The following is a 22157-nucleotide window of genomic DNA, read 5'->3' on the forward strand; positions in this document are numbered from 1 at the left end:
ACATGTCCTAATCTCTCTGGTCATTTTCAGTAAGAAAGTGCCTTAGCTGGTGCCATTAAAGATGTTTTTCCACTGCTCCAATGATTAATATGAAACTTTTTTTCCCATTTCTATTGCTTTTTCTTCAATTCTTTAATAATTTAATGAAACAAATAAGAAATTCATGACAAAAATCTCTAAACACGACAAAACAAAGAGAAAAGGAGCAGCACTTTTATTGTGGTTATTCATCAATACACAGCAAGGCTTTCGACAAGGGGCTAGAAATCTGGTCCCACAGGAAGTTCAAGACTAGCTCTGGTTTTAGCTAACTCCTTGTAAACTGTTTAATCTGCATGTTTTTGTTTTACTAGGAAGATTTTTTTTAAACTTTGTGTTGGATGAATCCATCTCGTTTTAAATAATGAAGTAAATTCCACATTGGCTATAACTATATACTTACATGTAATGCATGACTTTTCTACAAGTAAAATATAGTAATAATGAAAAACACAAACAATGGGTGTTTATATTTATTCTGTGATCACATGAAACATGATAAGCAGATCACCATGGTAACAATATCCTTCATAAGGTGAGCAATTACAAACAAAACACAACAACTATTCAATAATACTCTACAACATTTACTAACTATAAATAGCACTTATGTAACATTGATACGCTTCACTGATTTCTGACTTTTTTTTTGAGAATTCTAAATTAAATAATCAATTCCCCACATCTAATCACAAAAAAAAAGTCTTACATTGCATCTATTATAAAAGGTTGGGATTGAAAATGTAAATACTTTCTTCCATCATTAGTTAAATTAATAATACTTATAATATAACTATCCAAGAATTAAAAAATAGAAAAATATTTCACAAGTGACCGAACAACACGTTAATTCACGAATGTGAATATTCTATTTATTACACTGACCGTGGGCTTTTACATGGAAATAAAGTATAAAATACATTGAACTATATCTTTTTCCAGGCATTCTGTATTAGTTTTGACGGAAAGTCATCGACACTGTTGGAACAACACCCATTGTTGTATGACGCCAGAAGAGTGAAATTATCAGATTTATTTCACATGTGAAATTATATGTTTTTATTTAGCTAGGAAATCACAGTATTTTATAGCAACCAATGTAATAAATTAAAGGATTTAAGGTTATTTTGAAGGAAATTTGTTGACTAATTCACAAACTGAATAAAGTCTGTAGGATTTTGTGTTAAGTGTGCGAGTAAAAGGTCAAATTTACACATTGGCAACAGCACACTGATTTCTTACTCTTAGGATTTTTATGAGAATTCTTATTTAAGTAAAATTATGTCACAACATTTACTAAGGGTTAGCATTGAAAATGTAAATTCTTGCTTCTATCAATACTTAAATTATATTATATAGTAAAATAGTTATTTTGAAGGAGTTTCTTGATTTGTTAACCAGGGGCGATTCCAATATTTTTGAAAAGAGAATATTTAAAATAAAATTGGACAATTGCTAAAAAACATATATATCATGAGAAACACAAGATTTTTTTGCCGATCAAAGGAGGAGGGATGGGGGGGGGGGGGGGGGGGGGGAGGAAAGGATAACTGCAGCCACTCACTCAAAAACTGAAAAGAGTCTGTAGGACTTCATGTAAAGTGTGTGAATGAAAGGCCAAGTTTATCAAAAATAGTGGTACAATCTAATTGCTATCAGAAAGGGAAATAAAAAAGAGTACTGATCCTTTATTCTAGCTTTTTCAATAGTAATGAAAAGTAATTGTCAAATGAATTTCATTTCAGCTTTATAACACCAAATTAATTATCTCCCCTTAAAAAATGAATACATTTGTGCCAAAATTGTCTCCCTTGGGAAACTTAGGCTAAAGCCATTGATTTTTAGTATTGCTCCTTTAATAAATCTTAAACATTTTTTAAAGGAATATTTAAAGCAAGAACTTTTCAAAAAAAATTATTAAAATTTCGTTTTTAATTTGTAATTGAATGATATCAATTCAAAATACTGCCAGTGCCTGTACCATGTCAGGAATATGACAGTTGTTATCCATTCGTTTGATGTGTTTGAGCTTTTGATTTTGCCATTTGATTAGGAATGTTCCGTTTTGAATTTTGCTTGGAGTTCGATATTTATGTTATTTTACTTTTTACATTAATACTAAGATGGTAAAATTAGTTTAGCAGTGTTTATGCTTTAAAAATGACATTTCCTTGCCCTCTAACATACATCACTATTAAATCCATGTCCAGTCAAGATAAGTCAATGTAGCAATACAAAAGGTACAATCACAACACAAAACTGATTATATTTATGGTTTTTTTTTAAGTTAACTTCATTTTTTTTTACACAATTCCATGGCACTTCATCAGAAACAAGTATATAAAATATTTATATAACATGTATACATTCATTTCTTACAATATATAAATCAACATGCTTGGGAATGAAACTTCCCCAACATGTCCTCTAACCTCTAACCTCTAATTGGAAAATCCTTCCTGTACAGTTGCTACTTTCTATTCTTGTATGCAAAGCTTCTGTTTAAATTTTTATAAAAATACAAAGGGATAAAAAAGCATACATTGGGCAAATGAAACAGCAAATCTACGGTGACTAATTAGGGCTGTTACAGATTTAAACTCATAGTGGAGGCACTTTTTTTAGACCCAAACCACTAATAATATAAAGTTTTCATTTTACTTAAAATTCTTACAAAATTTGAAAGAAAATGCAATCACTCCATAATTTATTAATTTGAGTGCCTTTATCCATCCACTCATATGATTAAATCTGGAACGGCCATTATGAAAAATATTAATCACAAAAAAACTTCATGTTCAACCAACCTTATCCTTCAATAATTTAATTTTGGATGTAACACGTCTTCTGATTGGTTGAAAGTGTTTTGTCTATCAGCTCATAGACATAATTTTGTCATGTGACCGGGACGTCACCAACGTTTTTTTCAAAATTTACACCTTAAAAATGAAATTTAGAATTAAATTATAAGGAATGACTGTAATATTTTTTCTGTCTATTCAAAATAACATAAAAACTGTGGTGCACACTTTTGAATAACCCGCTACGCTGGTTATTCAGTGTGCACCACATTTTTTATGTTATTTCGAATAGACAGAAAAAATATTACAGTCATTCCTTAAATAATTGTAATTAAGCAGGAAACTTCACACAAAACTATTTTTAGATACCATAATTTTCATAAAAATAAGTAGATTTCTTAATTTTTTTAAAATCTTTTCTAACCAATCAAATCCAAAGTATTTAAGTTGAGTAGCTTGAACAATGACTGCTTGTTATAAAATCATCACTATATTAAACCAGCTTTATATAAACAAAATACCACCATAACTAACCCGTTCAATACGTAAGTATAAGGATGTTCAGTTTATATTCACTCTATTAAGCCAAAATTCTGTAATACACGGTAACAGCCAATGGTTTCGGAATCACGTGTCTTTATATCTAACCAAATCACAGTGGTGGTAGGTACCTTTTTTAGACCCCAATAATGTATAATTTCATTTTACTTGAAATTTTTACAAAATTCTAAAGAAAATGCAACCATCCGTTCCGTAAATATTCACTCTGTTAAGATAAATTCTGTCATACACGGTGAAAACCAATGGTTTCGAAATCACATGTTTTTGTATCTAACCAAATCACTGTAAATATTATAACTACATATAATTTTATCTGAATCATCATGTAGGTACTTTCATGACCAATAAAAATCTCTTCAAAAGGGTTGAAAACTTTAAAACAAAATCTGTTTTTAAAACCAAGATGCTCTACTGATTGAAAGTGAGAAAATCTATATTGCAGGAAACATTATCTGTTTATGGGAATCAGACATCAATACATACAAAACTGTACATTCAACATAACATAACAATTAACATGATTAAATTACATTATTTGGTAAGACATCTAAGAGTATAAAATGAAAATGATAACTATCATAAGTCAGTTATCTTTATTTTATTTATCAATTACCTCCCTTTGATACTTTAGACCTGTTAGGGGATGTTCTAAAATAAAACACATGGGGCATGGGAGGCACTTTTGTTAGACCCCAACCACCTATAAAGTAAAATTATGATTTTTACATTTTTCTTTTACATTATTCTAAGAAAAATACAACTACCCACAATTATTGAATTTGAGAACCTCCCATCCCCCATTCCATGATAAATTTTAGAACAGTTCTTAGAAAAGAAAAAATCAAATGTCTCATCCAGCTAACATTCAAGAGCCACAACTGACTGAATATTGAATTGTCAGTTATTTAGCAGTCAACCAAGCTAACAAGGGGAGGTAATATATGCAATTATTTCACCATTAGGGACAAAATTCTCATTAATCTACCATATGTGTAATATAATTAAGGGAGACAACTTGTTAATGGGTTTTCCAGAAATAAATGTATGGGAAAGGGGTTATGGGGTCGGAAAGCATGTTTTATTTAACCCTGCCATGCATAAAATTTCATTTGATTATTTCATATAATTGTTAAGGCTATCCATCTAAAATAACCACCACCCATCAAATTTTAATAAAAGTACCTTCCGACCTCCCCCCCCCTCCCATTTCCATCTTAAATAACCACCACCCATCAAATTTTAATAAAAGTGCCTTCCGATACCCCTAACCCCCCCACCCCCATTCAACTAATTCTGGAAAAGCCCTTTCATTCATACAAAATAAATAACATTTATCACCTAAGATATACATTGCAATGAAATATGATTGAAATTAATGAAAAAAGCACCATCAATTTGTATTACAACGTGTAAAAAATGTCAAGTTAAATAATAATAAAAATAAACAATATATAAATAACAAAGCATAACTAAGTACTAATTTGGCACAAAAATTAAAATTAACAACTTGTGTTAGATTACCTCCCCTTTTTCTTTAGACTTCTACAGTTGATAAAAGGGAAGTAATTTGTGATCATAGATAATTTTTTGGTGTAAAAATACAAACATAGTAAAAAATGGAATACTTTTGCCATACTTTTCAACAAGTCTTTCTTTTTTTTATAGAGAAAACTGTTTAAAATGAGAATGTATAACACAAGTCTTTTATAATAGAGAAAACATCTTTTTTTTAAAGAGAAAACTGTTTACAATGAGAATATATGCTACATCTGCATACCGATAAGAAGTTACTGATTAAAATTGCATTGAAAAGACTGCAGGAATTGAAAATCTACAGCATCAAATGGCAAACATGTGTTAACAATTTTGTTGTTAAAAAATCGGCTAAAAATAAGAGAAATTATTTAAAACCTGAAAGCAAAATAACAATTTTGTATACTTGTTTTAAGCTCTGAATAATTATATATAAAAAAGAAATAGGAAACCACACTGTCTTACACTTATTCCTAAGCATTAGGTTCAGATAATGTTTTCTGTTTTGAAAAAATGCCTACTGTGGATTCATTTATTTTCGTGGGTATCAATTTTCGTGGATTGAGGAAAAATTGTATTTTCGTGTATACTTGATTTCGTGGTTTTGTCAAGTCTGCATAAAAGCCTATAACAAATTTGTACTTCGCTGAACATTGAAATTCGTGGTTCCCATTTACCCACGAAATCCACGAAAATTGGTATCCAACGAAAAATAATGAATCCACAGTATATTCCTGAAGCAAAGAAATGTAACAGGAAATTAACAAGGTTTTCCCTATTGTACATCAATACAGGGCAAAATTGTTTCCTCTAGAAATATTTGAAGTCATCAACTGAAATTTTTTTTTTCATAATGTCATATAACATGTTTAGACAAAATTAGATAATTTTCACTAGAAATTTATTTTCCATTTTGCTTAATTTGTCATTAGGATAAAATCGTCAAAATATCCTGTCTAGGAAATTTGCTATTCAAGATGATAACAATCTGATTAGAATACAAGCTTTGCTTACAAGGTTCTGAAAACACTCCGTCCTACTTTCTGTTTAAAAGGCCTTTTGGGATCCTCTAGTTTTGTCCTAATTATACACACCTTCAAAAAATTGTAGGTAGGAATTTCATAGGTTGATTTTATAAACATCAGAACAGGAAGTAAAATGGAGTGTTTTCAGATCCCTCAGAGCAAAGCTTGAACACAGGATCTGACGGCGAGAAAAACGTGAAATAAAATCATCACAAACAGGTTTGGTCCTAAAAATCGGTAAGTTAAACTCCGTGAAAATAAAAATAAGGAATTGTATCATTTGGAAAAAGTTTCTTTGAGATCAATTGTTTAAAATTTTCAACATCGTAAATTTACTTACAGACAGTGGCAAATGTTTAATATATAGTTTGGCCATTTTATATCATTATTACATTTATTGCCAGTCTCCTTCCTTGGTTTAAAAGAAGATAGACAGCCTAGTGTTTAAAAAATTTCAAATATCAATCTACTGTAAATTCAGAAATAATTGTGAGGTTTTAATTAATGCAAATAATGCGACTGGGTGAGCACCGCAATAAGAAGAACCCGAATTCTGATATCTGATCCATATAACTTAATGCACATTTTCCTGAAATTGCAATAATTCATCTTGCATTTTTGTCCATTCTTCAAAAATCGCAATAATAAATGCACACAATAATTTCTGAATTTACAGTATTGACTTTTAGAAGGTAAATTTAAAACTTTCTCCTAGTCAAATATTGTATTAAAAAGTAATTTATTATAAAATACATTTATAAAATATTTCTTGTTCTCCTAAAAAGTTCAGGTAACCTCCAATAAGAATTCACCATTTCAGAACCAAAAGGGCCATGGGTAATTTCCTTGTTCAAACCCCCAAAATGAATATAACGTCACACCATTGGTTGAACTTTAATTGTTTGGCATGTTGTTAGCCAATCACAGCGTTTTGGTGTATGCTTTTGAAAATATTACCCAGTATGCATTAGATTCTGAAACAGCAATCTATCTATGTCACAGCCTTTCAGATATCTTTTTTTTTTCATTAATGAAAACAGACGATATGTTTGAAAATCCTTTACAGCTGAATTATTTTAGCGTGTACTACATCCAATAAATTAAGTGTGCTCGAGGAATTCTAGATTCTACATTAGCTATTGTAAATCTTCAAATAATCTGGTTAAACAGGATTCTTAATGATCCTTTTCCTATAAAGCTAGCTATAAACCCCGGTTTAACCCACCATTTTCTTCATAAGTTCGATATTTTTGTAAATACTTTTTTGTTCCATGATTTGATTGGCTTATAAAAACTAGCTATTGTTTCAATAGGACATGTAGTTAGTACACAAAGGGATAATATTGATTTTTTGGTCAACTTGCAAACTCAGAAAAAAATTTCTTTAGTATTTGTACACATTCAAGTATATTTGCTGCAGATATCTACAGGACTAGAAAATAATAATAGCATTGAATCTTTGCAATGCCTCATGAAAAAAATTAAAATAGATTTGGAAATAAGCAACAAGTGACAATTAAACTATAGTGTTGAACCTGTACAATGCCTCATGAAAAAAGTTAAGATAAGTTTGGAACCTAGCAAGAAATGAGGGTCCGGATGGTGTCCTTTATTTTTGTATTTTTAAATGTTTATGTTATTTTCTCTATTCTTTATATTTTAGCCCATTATTCTTTATTTATTATTTTTTGGCCCTTTTTTGTCTATGCTATATTTTCTTGGTCCTTTATTCTCCATTTTGTAAACCCCATCCAGACCATCAAATGTGGCCATTTAACTAATATAAATGTTGAACCTTTACAATGCCTCTTGAAATAAGTTACACTAGGTTTGGAAACTAGCAAGAAGTCAATATATGTAGCATGATGAAAACAAACACTGTGGATACTAATTTTCATGTACTGTGGATTCATTTATTTTCGTGGGTACCAATTTTCGTGGATTGAGGAAAATTGGCATTTTAGTGGATATTTGATTTCGTGGTTTTGCCGAAGACTGCATATAACCTTATAGAAAATTTGTAATTCGTGGAACACTTAATTTCATGGTTCACCTGTACCCACAAAATCCACAGAAATTGGTATCCAACGAATAATAATGAATCCACAGTATTGAGGTAAAATTATGTTTTCATGATATTTGATTTCGTGGTTTTGACAAAGCCTTCATACATGCTTATAGAACATGTATACTTTGTGGAACATTTAATTTTGTGGTTTTCTTATACACATGAAATCCACAAAAAATTGGTATCCCACGAATAATATTGAATCTACAGGAGACAAAAAAATTATTGGCTTGTTGATAATCTATTCCTCAAGAAACTCTACGTAGTACTGAGCTTCTTTCAGGTAATTCTTTATACTGGTAGGAATTGGCAAGGAGTCAATATGATCTCGACGAACAATTTGTAGAATCTTAAATCGGCAAGTGTGCTGCAACGACTGCATCTGTTTGAATCTTGATACTGGGTGGAGAAGATGAACTGGCATTGGAGGTGCTCCTGGCCCGGAGGGCCGTACAAAATAAAGAAACTGTCCATTTCTAGAATTCTGGACACATTGTTCTATGAATTGTTTAATGGTTGACTTCCCATGTGTGTCTGGTTGTGACCAAAAGCTGAATTTTCCTAAAACAAAAAGATATGTTACATGTTAATTCTACTTCTGATAGGACATCATACTTTTGTTTTGTGTTATATTTCATGTTTAAATAATAAAATAAAACCATGACCAACAGAAAATGATCAAGTCACAATAATTTTTGTGTACAAAAAATGTCATCTTCCTATACAAGACAAATTCTAGTGATTTTTATTTTCCAATTTAAATCAAAATAACTTATGGCATCCAGCGGTAACCCTTACAGATTTTAATAAAATGCTCCGCTGGGCGCAGCTTGATACGACCGCAGAGGTAGAACCCTGAACAGTTGGGGCAAGTATGGACACAACATTCAAGCTTGATACAGCTCTGAATTTGGATTGTGATTAAATATTTGACACAGCATAGGTTTCTGACCCAGAATGAATGTGGTCTAAGAACTTAAAAAATTTTTATTGACCTATTCAAACCATATCATTATTATTTGCTTTTATATATAAATCAGAAATAACCAATTTAAAATGAAAAATATTAAAGAAAAAAAAAGGAAAAAAAATCCCTCCTCCAAATTTTTTGAACCCCCTTATGATTCATTACCCCCAAACTCAATCCCAGCCTTCCCTTTGTGGTATGGTACCTTGCAGTACAATTTCAGAGAGATCCATACATGTACACTTGAACACAAGTTATTGTCTGGAAACTAGAAAAATGCTTGTTTTTTTACCCCTTTTTGGCCCCAAATTTCTAAACATTCAGGGCAATTACCCCTAAACTCAAACCAAGCTTTCCAATTGTGATATGGAACCTTGTAGTACATTTTCATAAAGATCCATACACTTACACACAAGTTATTGTCCTGAAACTAGAAAAATGCTTGTTTTTTGCCCCTTATTCCTAAAATTTTGAGGCAATTGCCCCCAAAATCAATCCCTGCCTTCCCTTTGTGGTATGGTACCTTGCAGTACAATTTCAGAGAGATCTATACACTTGAACACAAGTTATTGTCTGGAAACTAGAAAAATGCTTATTTTTGGCACCTTTTTGGCCCCTTATTCCTAAACATTTTGGGCAATTACCCCAAACTCAATTCCAGTTTTCCCTTTGTGATATGGAACCTTGTAGTACAATTTCAGAAAGATCCATGCACTTACACACAAGTTATTGTCATGAAACTAGAAAAATGCTTGTTTTTTGCCCCTTTTTAGGCTCCTAATTACTAAAATTTTAAGGCAATTACCCCCAAAATCAATCCCAGCATTCCCTTTGTGATATGGAACCTTGTGGTACAATGTCAGAGAGATCCATACACTAACACACAAGTTATTGTCTGGAAGTTACAAAAATGCTTATTTTTGGCCCCTTATTCCTTAACTGTTGGTACCATAACCCCCAAAAACAATCCCAACCTTCCTTTTGTGGTATTGAACCTTATGGTAAAATTTCATAGAGATCCATTCACTTTAACTAAAGTTATTGTGCCAAAACCAATGTGTCTTCGGACGACAACGACGACACCAACGTCATACCAATATACTACCACAAAAATTTTTTGCGGTCGTATAAAAACTCCTCGTTTTGCCATGCATAACTCTTCTTGAATAAAAGAAGAATGTGTCCATGGGACACAAATGCCCCCGCTTGTAAATATAATACAAATTCAGCAATTTTCCAATTTATAAAGGGACATAACTTGAGTGAAAGTGACGCTACCCAAATTCGAACTTGATCCGTGTTTGGTGGTAATAAGTTTCATTATGTTTGGTGGTAATAAGTTTCATTATGTTTGGTGGTAATAAGCATTGTATATAAGTTTCGTTATATTTGGTTGAGGCAAACTAAAGTTAGATTGCGGAAATGGCAAATTAAGTATTTTTTCCATTTATAAAGGGACATAACTCAAGAACATTGAGATTGACACCACCCATATTCGAATTTAATCTGTGTTTGGTTGATAAAAGCATTTTAACTCATCAGCGCAACTATAGATTATTTTAATAAAATAATATTTTAAAAAGAAATTCCCCAACATTTCAACCTACCTTTGTGATGTTCAATTCTCGTGTGGTGTACACGACCTTGCATGTTGAAGGACAAACTCAGGATATATCTGTCATCAGAGCTGTCGCGCACTAAGAAAGATCCATCGGGTTTGTCTATCAGCTTAATCTCAGCCTCTTCCCAGCTTAACGGACCCCAGTACCAGCCACACTGTAAAATTATAATTAGATAAAAATGGTTTTTTGTAGGGTTCTAGTTGCTCAGTCTTTAGTTTTCTGTGTCATTCATTTTGTAGACTATTGTTTGTCTTTTTACATGTTCCATTTTGGCCACTGTATTGTCTGTATGTCTTGGACTTATAAATTCTGATTGTCTCATGGTATCTTCTGTCTCATTTTTTAATACAATTTTATTTTTGCTTTTAAAACATTCTCAATTATTTTTTGTTTGGATGATGGTGTCTGTTGGTCATTTGTGTCACTTACATGTAAGATGTTTTTTCATTGTTTTTGTATACTCCATTAAATATTTTTTTTATTCATGATCATCTAAGAAGAACTTTCATAAATGAGCTGCGTCAGATTGAAATCGACCTACAAATGCAAGTGCACGAATACAGGTACATAAGTATCAGACTTTTTTTGATTTATTTTGGAACATTCAAATACAAAATAATAGATAAATTTTGGCCTGTTTTGAAGGGTTCTTATATCAACAATTTTCAAACAATTACAGATAATGCATAGAGATTTTTTCAACCCGAAATAAGATGTCTTGATATTCATTTGCATAAGGTCGATTTCAATCCGACACAGCTCAAATGTATTGTTTTAAGACTTACATCTTTCAACTGTTGCATACTTTCCATAAAATCTTGCCTGTATCCTGAAATAGACAACAATTGAGTGTCATTTTAATTTTACTGTAGATTTATTCAAAATACATTTTTACATGTATCATAAAGAGATAACAATAGGAGACTTTTGCATTTTTCAAGAACAATGCTTGATTGATTGATAATTGCTTTAGGCTGCATCAGAGCAAAAAGGCTGTATAGCAGCCAACAAGAACACTGAAGAGCACTTAGTAATTTTCTCTCTCTGTGCCCAGTGTCAGTGGACTAGTAGATATGTAAAAATCTAAATCATTGGTAGCATGCGGTAGACTGTACATATAGTGTATGTCTTCTTTTCCAATATTTTTTTTATTTTCTTTGCCATGGATTTGTCTGCCCTTATTCTATTTGGATTTTTTTGTGGTAGCTTTTTGATATCATGATTATATAATTCCATATTTCAGCAAAAGAATATGTACAGTTTATAATTGTAAAAACTATTATAACGATTTCTATATTTTCAATTTGCCATGACGTTAATACACCAAAATCATTAGTAAAATTATTTCTTTTTGTAATGCATACATGTAATATGAATAACTAACAAGTTCTTGTAGTTAAAGAGCTAACACTGATGGGGATATGACGGTTGCAAATATATGAGGGTCTGGATTGGGGGGGGGGGGGTCCATCATTTCTGTATTCTTTATTTTTTAGACCATTTTTTTCTATTCTCTTTATTTTTTCGGCTATTACTCTCTATTCCTTTTATTTTATAATTAGCACCCCAATATTCCATGTATTCTCTATTCTTTATTTTTTTGCCCTATTTTCACTATTCTGTTTTTTTTTTTGTAAACCCTTTAATAAATAATAATAAATAATAAAATTCTTTATTTAACGAAGGTAACACATTTAACAATTACATGTTAATCTTCCATGAGGCCTTCAAAAACTATTAATACAAATAGAAAAAAAAAAAAAAAAAAAAAAAAAACCAAAATACAAACAAAATAAAATACATAATACTGTTATACATAGCAGCTTAAATATTGAATAAGTACATATGCATTCAATAGAAGAAGAAAAAATACATTAGAATCAAGCATCTTCATTCTGTACAGTTTGAAAATAGTTTGAACATTTGATCTTAAATGTATCTAAATTATTTATTTCTTTAATATTATTTGGTAAATTATTCCAAGTAATAAGACCAGAATATTTAAATGTTCTTTTTAAAAATTCAGAATTAGGTCTTGGTACATGAAGAAGTCTTGACGTTGTCGACCTGAGACAATAATTATAAAGATCAGTACAAGCAGTAAATTTAATAGATAGATAATCAGGTGCTAGACCATTCGTACATTTAAACATTAACACAGCTTGAAAATATTGTATTCTTGTAAATATAGTCATCCATGCAAGCTTTTTAAACATTAATGTTGATGGAAAATCAAAAGAAACAGATAAATTATTCTCTATTCTGTAAACCCCATCCACACCCTCATATATTTTTTACAGTTATTCGTTACATACATCATTTGTACATGTATGTATGCATATGCATGATGCAAGATGGTTAGTATATGTATAAATGACTTGTCAATGCTTGTAAGATGTTCAGCTTGCACTGACTTACAATGTACTGTGGATTTTTATTATTCATGGGATATCAATTTCGGGAACACAGGTCAACCAGTAATTATAATAAATTTAAATGTTCAAAGAATTACAAAACTTTTAAAGACTTGTATATATATATGCATGATGTGTAGGATTTCGGAAAATGAAGAAAAATCAAGTATCCACGAAAATTCAAATATTTCTCAATCCAAGAAAATTGGCACCCATGAAAATAAATGAATCCTGATGATCAGTACTTAAAACATTTACCTAATTCTTTGTGTAATCTTGGAACAACTGCTGGTGGTCTACTATCAATGTCTACAGACCTTTGTCTCAATACTGGTGGGCCTGATGGACCAACAGAGTCAACATTACCATTCTGATCTCTTTCTGTCCCCTCTGTAGTGTTAGTAACATCAGAATCATTTTTTTGGTTATACAATTCAGCTATTGTCATGTGAATGGGTTCTGAATCGTCGTAATAAAAGTCAGGAAGTCTTTGGAGATTTGACATTTGATTTTGTGAACCCTGATCATGAACTTCTGAACTTGCCTCTGCACATGCTCCTTCGTTCACTCCATTTGAATCGCTATCCAAATCATCAGCAAAGGAACTCCGTCTACTCGCCAGGCTTTCTAAAATTGCATCAGCATCATCTTCATATGACATCACATGAATATCACTGAGAACCTCAGTCGAGCGAATACTAGAATTATCGTCACTTTCTGCGAATGAACTGACAGAATCTAGCGTAGAACTTTTCCTATGATGATTACCAAATGCCCTATATTCAAATCGTGAATCACTAAAATACTGTGTTTGTGAAGTTTCTGGAGTTGGAACAAAATTCTTTTTTGGATTACCTACATTCTCACATTTATCATAAAAATCACTTTCAAAATCTAAATTCACTTTTTGACGGACATCTGTGCTTACATGACCTGTTGCCCCTTCGATCATGCCTTCACTATGTAATGAAATGCTTTCATTCTTCAACAAACTGTCTTCACAACATAGGTCGCTCCTCACTGACGCATAGCTCTCAAACTCTACCGGTATTTCAAATTTTTCACGATTGGACACCGAATTTTGTCCTGATTGATTGTCTTTTGCATAATCAATCATTTTAGCACTATCTCCTGTATTATCCACATTATAGCTATAGGTGTTAAAAGAACTATTAACCTTTTCATTCACTACACTAGCACTATATTTCGACATTTTACCACAATCCGTATATGTATTTTCTAATCCCTCCGATATCCAGCCTAATCTAACTTCCCTTTCCTTTCTTTTAATCATCTCTACGTCCTTGACCTCTGCGTATCCCTCATCTTCCTCAGATATGTGTAAGATTTCTAATTCCTCCGGAATGCTCTCCCCTTCTGTTGATAATGGCGAATCAAGAACAATACATTTGACCGTATCACTTGAACTGATAGAAACGGACAGACTACCACATGTATCTGATATGCAAGATGTACTTTCATTTTCACATTTCGATGAGTCAGCATTTTCACTACTTTCACTTTCAGTAACTGAATCATACTCACTGAAGCCATTTGTATCAGATTTTAATTTTTTGTTTTCTTCATTAATGTTACTATGGCTACAATGACAATCTTCTCCTGCATTATCTGTTAATGATATAGCACTGTCTTCGATACAGTTTTTTATTTTATCAACGTTAACATGCTTAAAACCTTGATTTTGAATATCTTTGTTTTCTCTAGTTAATTCAATGTCATTCAAGTTACGATCAGCAGTATCTAATTTTGCCATTAAAACATTTTCAGGACTTTGAATTTCGTCACTGTAGCTCTTTAAAGAGTCTGGAGTTTTCAGATCATCATACATGCTATATTTCCTTGCAGGAAGAGGTGGTCCTTCCTCAGGAGACATTGTTTTGTTCGGAATATCCATGTTATTTTCAAAACTCTGTTTATCTGATATAGACAACGTCTGTGATGTCTCCTTTTTTTGAGATCTTTTACGAAATAAAATTTTTGGGTTTGCGTAGAGATCGCCTGTGCCACTATACTTACACAAACAAGTATCAGAATTACAAATTCCATGATTATCATGTGACATGCCTTCCTCATGCATATTCATGTTTTCATTTTTAATAGGACAACTTCCTATTCTAGTTAAATTTGGAGAATTTCCACAGATTGTATAGGGTCTCTGTGACCTTGACATTGACCCTGTCAGATTGATATCACTCACACAAGAAGATGCTTGAAGACTGTCTGGACTTACATCTATCCATGGACTTGCTATTCCGCTGTCTCTGTTTGGATCAAGTCCTATCAGATCATTTGACCGAAAACAATTGTCTGCGGTTCCAGATGACTGAGTTCTACGATGCTGACTGACCCTAAGATTACTTTCTCTTTCGAAATTCTCCTGAATAGAGTTATTTGTAGACCTAACAACCATACTTTCAGCCATTTGGTGGAGTTTCATTTTCCGACGAACTTCGTCTAGTGTTTCGTAGCCTGGATCAGGTTCTATAAATATCTCATCCTTTTCCATGATAGTGTTATCCAAATCGATAGCTTCGTCGTCTGCAACTAAAAAATCGTTTTCCACAGTGTTATCTTCCTCAAAGCTGCGGTTCATTGATTTATCAAATTCAAATATCCCATTTCCATTTCCATTTACCATCGAAACATCTGTCTTATTTCTCTTTTTCTTATTTCCCTGGTTCAAAACGGTGATAATAGGTTTCTGGGCAAGCCTTTCTGATTGAGTTCTTGCAATTTCATTTTGTTTATCCCGCTCCGATTTTGAAGAATATTCATCACTCCTACGCCTAAAAGAGACCCCTTGTACACTATCATCTTCTGGTATTCCAAACTCATATCCTTTACTCCGTAACCTAAACCTGCGCCTCAGTCTTCTGAACAGACCACCATTTGAGGCAGGTGATGCTTTCCCTGGGGAAACACCTGGTGGCAAGGTTTGAGATTTTTGCCTACGTTGCTCCATTTCTAAACCTTCAGGTCATTTTTTGCAATTTTACCCTTCATCAGAAAGACCTGTAAATAAACAAAAAGATGACATTACCATTACTACTACAATTTCCTTGGAAGTTTATATAAAGTGCTTGTGAGCACTGATGGTAAAGGTTGCTTTCAATTTGCAATTTTGTGAATTTAAAAACATTGAATTGTATTTACAAATGTAGCTAGGCAAATTATAAATTTGAGTTGGAGTTATCTTCCTTTGTTCATGATTATACATTTGTAGTTGAACTTATTTCTATCACAGATTTATCATGTTCATACAACACGCATTACTTAAATAAATTTTAACAAAGAAAATTCTTCTTGATAAGTATGGTAATTCAAATACACATTGTACTGTAACTTGAATATCTAAGTATAACATATCATCAATAAATTGCTTGATATTGACCTGGATAGGATCTAAAGAAAGATCACTTCACTGCACTATTTTGTTTGAACTATGAAAGGTAGTGATAAGCCTTGGAAGATTTAGATATCAATTCAGTACCATAGGGTTTGCAATCTTTACCCAAAAATCTTAAGTAAAAATCTAGATAATTTTGAAGCACTACAACTTTTTCTTGAAATCAAACACTAGTCCAAGAATTGAGTTCCCTGAATCAACAAATGTTTTTTAAAGATTTTTTTGTATACTGTATGTCAGTTATTCATTTTGCAATATTACCACAATAACTCTATTTGCCTGCACCAGGTCAGGTACAGTATATGACAGTTGTTTTTCATGCATTCATTTGATGTGTTTGAGCTTTTGATTTTGCCATTTGTTAAGCATGTTAAGGGACTTTGTATTTTGAATTTTCCTTGGAGTTCAGTATTTTTGTTATTTTACTTTCTATCTACATTAGACCTTATCAGTATTTCAGAATCTGCAACACTTGACCAGAGATTTTGCAACACTTGAATTATTTACATCAGACATTTTCTCTACTAATGACCTCAAAATTTTTACGGTAACATCTGTGATGGCCAGTTATGGCAGACAAATAGGGATAAGGTGTATAGAAATTATATGACATCACAATACACATTATAAGATGATAATGCTAAATAGATCATTACAGAATGCTTATAGAATAACTCGTCCAAGAATTCAAATATAAATGGTTCTCAAGATATAGAGCGGACACGATCTTTACCATAGGACATGGGGTTGTCAACTAAAACCAAAGTTTTTGACCTTGACCTTTGACCTAGGAAGTTGTACATACATCATGACACACCCTCTGGTGTTGGTTTATATACATGTCAAGTATAAACTTTGAAATCATAACGGTTCTCAAGATATAGAGCGGACACGATCTTTACCATAGGACATGGGGTTGTCAACTAAAAACAAAGTTTTTGACCTTGACCTTTGACCTAGGAAGTTGTACATACATTATGACACACCCTCTGGTGTTGGTTTATTTACATGTCAAGTATAAACTTTGAAATCATAACGGTTCTCAAGATATAGAGCAGACACAAACTTTACCATAGGACATGGGGTTGTCAACTAAAACCAAAGTTTTTGACCTTGACCTTTGACCTAGGAAGTTGTACATACATTATGACACACCCTCTGGTGTTGGTTTATATACATGTCAAGTATAAACTTTGAAATCATAACGGTTCTCTAGATTTAGAGTGGACACAATTTGTTACGGACGGACGGACAGACGGACAGACTGATCACTATAGGGCGTCCGCCATTCGGCAGGGCCCTAATTAAAATATGAATGTTTTTGTTCAATCATTAATGAAAGTGAAATAGTGAAATAATAATTCGCTTTTAGCAGCCAGTTTGGTTCAATTTTGTCAAAATAAGCTAAGAAACATCGCTGATGAATTATTCACTTGCAAGTGAATAATTCAACCTCATTGAATCCGTATTCATGTGACCTTAAATTTAACCCCTTAGCTAGAGATGGGTTACACATGAATTAGGCGTGTTTAGTTATTAAAAAGAAAAGAATGTCAACATTGAAAGTGAAACAAGGATAAACCATTTGATTGACTTATTTAATCCACAAACACTCATTCTTATACATGTACAGGTAAAAATGATGATTAACATATATTTTACCTAATGTATAATATGAAATCAAATAGACCTAGAAAAATCCAATTGCACTATTTCACGATCTATTTATATCTATATTTATGTTTAAATCGGTTATATGACCATCGGCAGTCTTCAGAGGTCACCTCGATGGTTAATTAGATGGTGTCTAGACTAAAATACACACGAAATGCTGATACATATTATCGAGCCCATGCATTGTAAATTGTTTATTTTGGGCTTTTTATAATTTAGATACACGTTTTATTATGTTATAAATCAAATATGAGAATTTCGAGTCAAATCGGTGAACATGAATTTGACAGCTTATGCCCCTTTAACCACAGACTGAACCTAAATGATGGCAACGCCGACACGATGACGGAATCTAAGATCGATGATCGCTATCTCTCTTTTTCGCATCATAAATCATTAAATGACAAAAAGTTTGAAATGGTTGACAAATTTTAAGTAAAATTAATTTATTTTTTCTGTTTCAGCCTTAAATATTTATTAATATGAAGTAGATAAACAATTTTTCTTACTTGATTTTCAAATTATATATGTTATATATATATATACATGATACATGTATATTAGTATTTACATATTAGCAAGCCAAGACACACATTATATTTACTTAAACAATTGAAATTTAAAAACTACACCTTTATAGGGCTGTTTAATGGCTAGCACTAATCTTTCCTTCTTCAAGTAAATAAACATGACTTGTATAAGTATTACCCCTGACTGTTTGTCATCATGGTCATGATCATAATGATGGTCATGTGTTTGCATAAAAACATAAATTATGATTTCTCAGTAATGAAATGGCATTAAAATACTTCATACATGTGTCATAACTACCATACAATACTGTACACAATTATAACAGTAACAATTTCAACAAAATCTCAATAAATTTTTGATGATTTAAAAAAAAATTACACTTGATGTATATATGAAATTCATAAAAATGTAGCAGAATTTCCGTACCGTATGGTGAAATACTTTTGACCTCCCTAAGCCTGCAGTGGAATCTAAAGCAGAAAACCCCTATGAAACAGAATCCCATACATGTATGTTTTAATCTATGTTTTTCTTTCATAATTTTCAACTACAGTCTACATGTACATGCCTCAGGTTAGTCCACATGGGAAATTTTAGCTTTTGGGTTTTTTCCAAGTGTTAGTGATAAAACTCGTGTGTGTGTGTGTAATCTAGGATTTTCATATAGTTATTACTTTACACATCCTTTGAGCAATTATAAATAGAAACAGACATATCACGTAAATAATTTACAGATGTGGAGAGTGGACGTGATGACTGATGTACATGTCTTGTGATCGATTTTCTAGGTAAGTGGTCGAATGAAGGATATCCGTTTGCAATTGTTTTTATTTTAGTGTATTCTCACCATTTGAAGTATATTCGAGACAACCAAATGCTGCCATAGTAATCATTTTAACAGAAAATACATTAAATTCCTTCAAACTCAACAGTTTGCTTTTGATTATCAAAAACAGGAAGTGCTAATTATATTGATCGGATGATTAAAAAAACTAGATTTACAAACAAAACGATTTTTCACGGGCCACCAGGTTTGACTCTTTACCCAAACATGCCCCAATTAGCAATATACAGCCATTATATTACGACGTCATCAATTGCCAATCTATAAAAGATTTAGTCAGTTTTATGATTAAGATGATCTTTACCTTGTATGAAGTCCATAAAACAAATTTATAGCGCCTAAAATTGTTATTAACTGTTAAAACAAATCATTCAATAAAGGCATGCAATTAATAAAAAAAAGTCAATAACTTTTAATACAATTAATTATATTTGTTGTTTTATAAAGCTTAAAATTCTAAAGCATCGTGCAAAGCACAGGGGCGGTTCCAGGATTTATTAAAGTGGCGGGGTTATATTTTTTGATAAGGTTATACTAAAAAAAACATATATATTGAGAAACATGACATTTGTTTTGTTTTTTGGCCATGTTGGAGATAAAAGGGGGCGTTCGTTCGTGTGTTTCGTTCGTTTTGTTCGTTCCGCTCGTTCCGTTCGTTATTTCCGTTCCTTCGCATCGTGTAAAGCACAGGGGGGATGCAGGATTTATTAAAGTGGTGCATCGTTTACATTTTTTGACAATGTTGTCATCGGCTACAAAAAATCATATAAATCGTGAGAATCAGACATATGTTTCAATTTGTTTGCCATGTTGGCGATAAAAGGGTTCGTTCGTTCGTTCGCGTACGTTCGTTCGTTCGTTCGTTCGTTCCGTTTCTTCGTTCGTTCGTTCGTTCGTCCGTCCGTTCGTTCGTTCGTTCGTTCGTCCGTCCGTCCGTCCGTTCGTTCGTTCTTCGTTCGTTCGTTCGTTCCGTTTCTTCGTTCGTTCGTTCGTTCGTTCGTTCGTTCGTTCGTTCGTTCGTTCGTTCGTTCGTTCGTTCGTTCGTTCGTTCGTTCGTTCGTTCGTTCGTTCGTTCGTTCGTTCGTTCGTTCGTTCGTTCGTTCATTGATGCACTGTCAGTAAAAGACTAGTCTCAGATCTGTACTTACGTGTCTTTTTGTTGTTGGGATGTACAAGTACCTTGTCACGTCCACTCTGTGTTTTTGTTAGATGTATTTCTATTTGTATCCATCTGATGAGCTAAGCCTTTTTCAACTGATTTTCAGTATAGTTTGTTCTTATGGTGTACTGTTACATCAATGTTCCAGGTTAGGGGGAGGGTTGGGCGCCCGCTAACATGTTTAACCCGCCACATTCTGTATCACGGTGACTGTACCAAGTCAGGAGCCTTTAATTCAGTGGTAGTCGTTTGTTGCTGTGTTACATATTTGTAACTAATAAAACTTTTCTGTAAATAATAGCCTACAGCTATGTTTTAATGTAAATACATGTTTTTAATGGTAAATGTTACTGAGAATAAGTTTAAATTATTATTAGAGAGATATTTGGTTGTTAAAATAGTACAAATGAAAAGTTTATAATGTTTTTAATTGTTTACTGCAAATCCCATGCATATCTGGCTGCACAATTCAAAAGCCATACAAAGGCTCAAGAGTTCACACCGTTCAAGGTGAAATAGCACGAAACTTCACAGTTCCTATCTTAGACTATAGTTTTAATAACCCATGATTTGTTATTGTATCTCATTTATTGACTGCATTGTTATACTTTATATTTTATTATGTAATATTGTTATTATATGACTTTTCAAATTGAAGGCAGTGAATAAAGACTATTCTCAGAAAACAGATTTGACTATTTTCAGGCCTGTCAAAAGACTCCAGTCAACAAGATAATTATCTTGCAACAGCTGAAAATCACAAAGTCAAAACCACCCTGCATCTGCCTGTCACGCTTGCTCATTGCTCTACCACAAACCTACAACCTACACCCAAAACATAAGTTTGACAGCAGGGTCAACATGTGATTGCCTTTAGTCAGGAATCTGTAGTTCAGTGGTTGCCGTTGGTCAGGAATCTGTAGTTAATCTGCTGATCATTAAAACACAAATTAAGGCAATATTCTGATCTTGATCAGAGCCGGGTCTCTATATTCTTTAGTTTTATGCTATTTTTTATGCTTTATTTTAAATTCATTATATTCTCTATTCTATATATTTCAGTACCCAATATTTCTCTATTCTTAATGATTATGTTGGCCATTTTTCTCTATTCTTTATATTTTGACCATTTTTCTTCGGGGGCATTTTTTTCTATGGCTGTAAACCTCATCCAGACCAATGCCTATGGTACATGGATCTTGCAACTTGAGGACTCGTGTGTCATTTGTTCCATGCAGATTTCAAATAAAATGACGAAATTTTGATGTACAGATCCCATTTATTCGTTATAATGTTTGTTTAATATAGAATATATATAATTTTGAAACATTTAATCGTTTTTAAACTTCACATTATAAGGGGAAATGATCCATTTGATTCCAAGATTTTATTTCTATCATGATTTCCTTGATAGAGGGTTGCTACGTACAAGGAAGCTATCAAACCAAGAGTTCCAAATGGTGAGATTGAATTATTTCCCAGTCGAAAA

General features: G+C 32.4%; 1 protein-coding gene across 1 annotated transcript; it reads right to left on the reverse strand.

The window, feature by feature from the left end:
- Positions 1-498: 498 nt before the first annotated feature.
- LOC127718445 (uncharacterized) lies at positions 499-19633 on the reverse strand. Its single transcript, XM_052224464.1, has 5 exons — positions 19513-19633; positions 13289-16063; positions 11402-11445; positions 10602-10770; positions 499-8588 (listed from the first exon to the last, which is right to left on the reverse strand). The coding sequence occupies exons 2-5, from the start codon at positions 16011-16013 to the stop codon at positions 8269-8271; spliced, it is 3258 nt and encodes a 1085-aa protein (XP_052080424.1). The 5' UTR covers positions 16014-16063; positions 19513-19633; the 3' UTR covers positions 499-8268.
- Between the last annotated feature and the right edge of the window lie 2524 nt (positions 19634-22157).

Source organism: Mytilus californianus, unplaced genomic scaffold (genome assembly GCF_021869535.1).
Source record: "Mytilus californianus isolate M0D057914Y unplaced genomic scaffold, xbMytCali1.0.p SCAF_10, whole genome shotgun sequence".
Classification (NCBI taxonomy): Eukaryota; Metazoa; Mollusca; class Bivalvia; order Mytilida; family Mytilidae; genus Mytilus; species Mytilus californianus.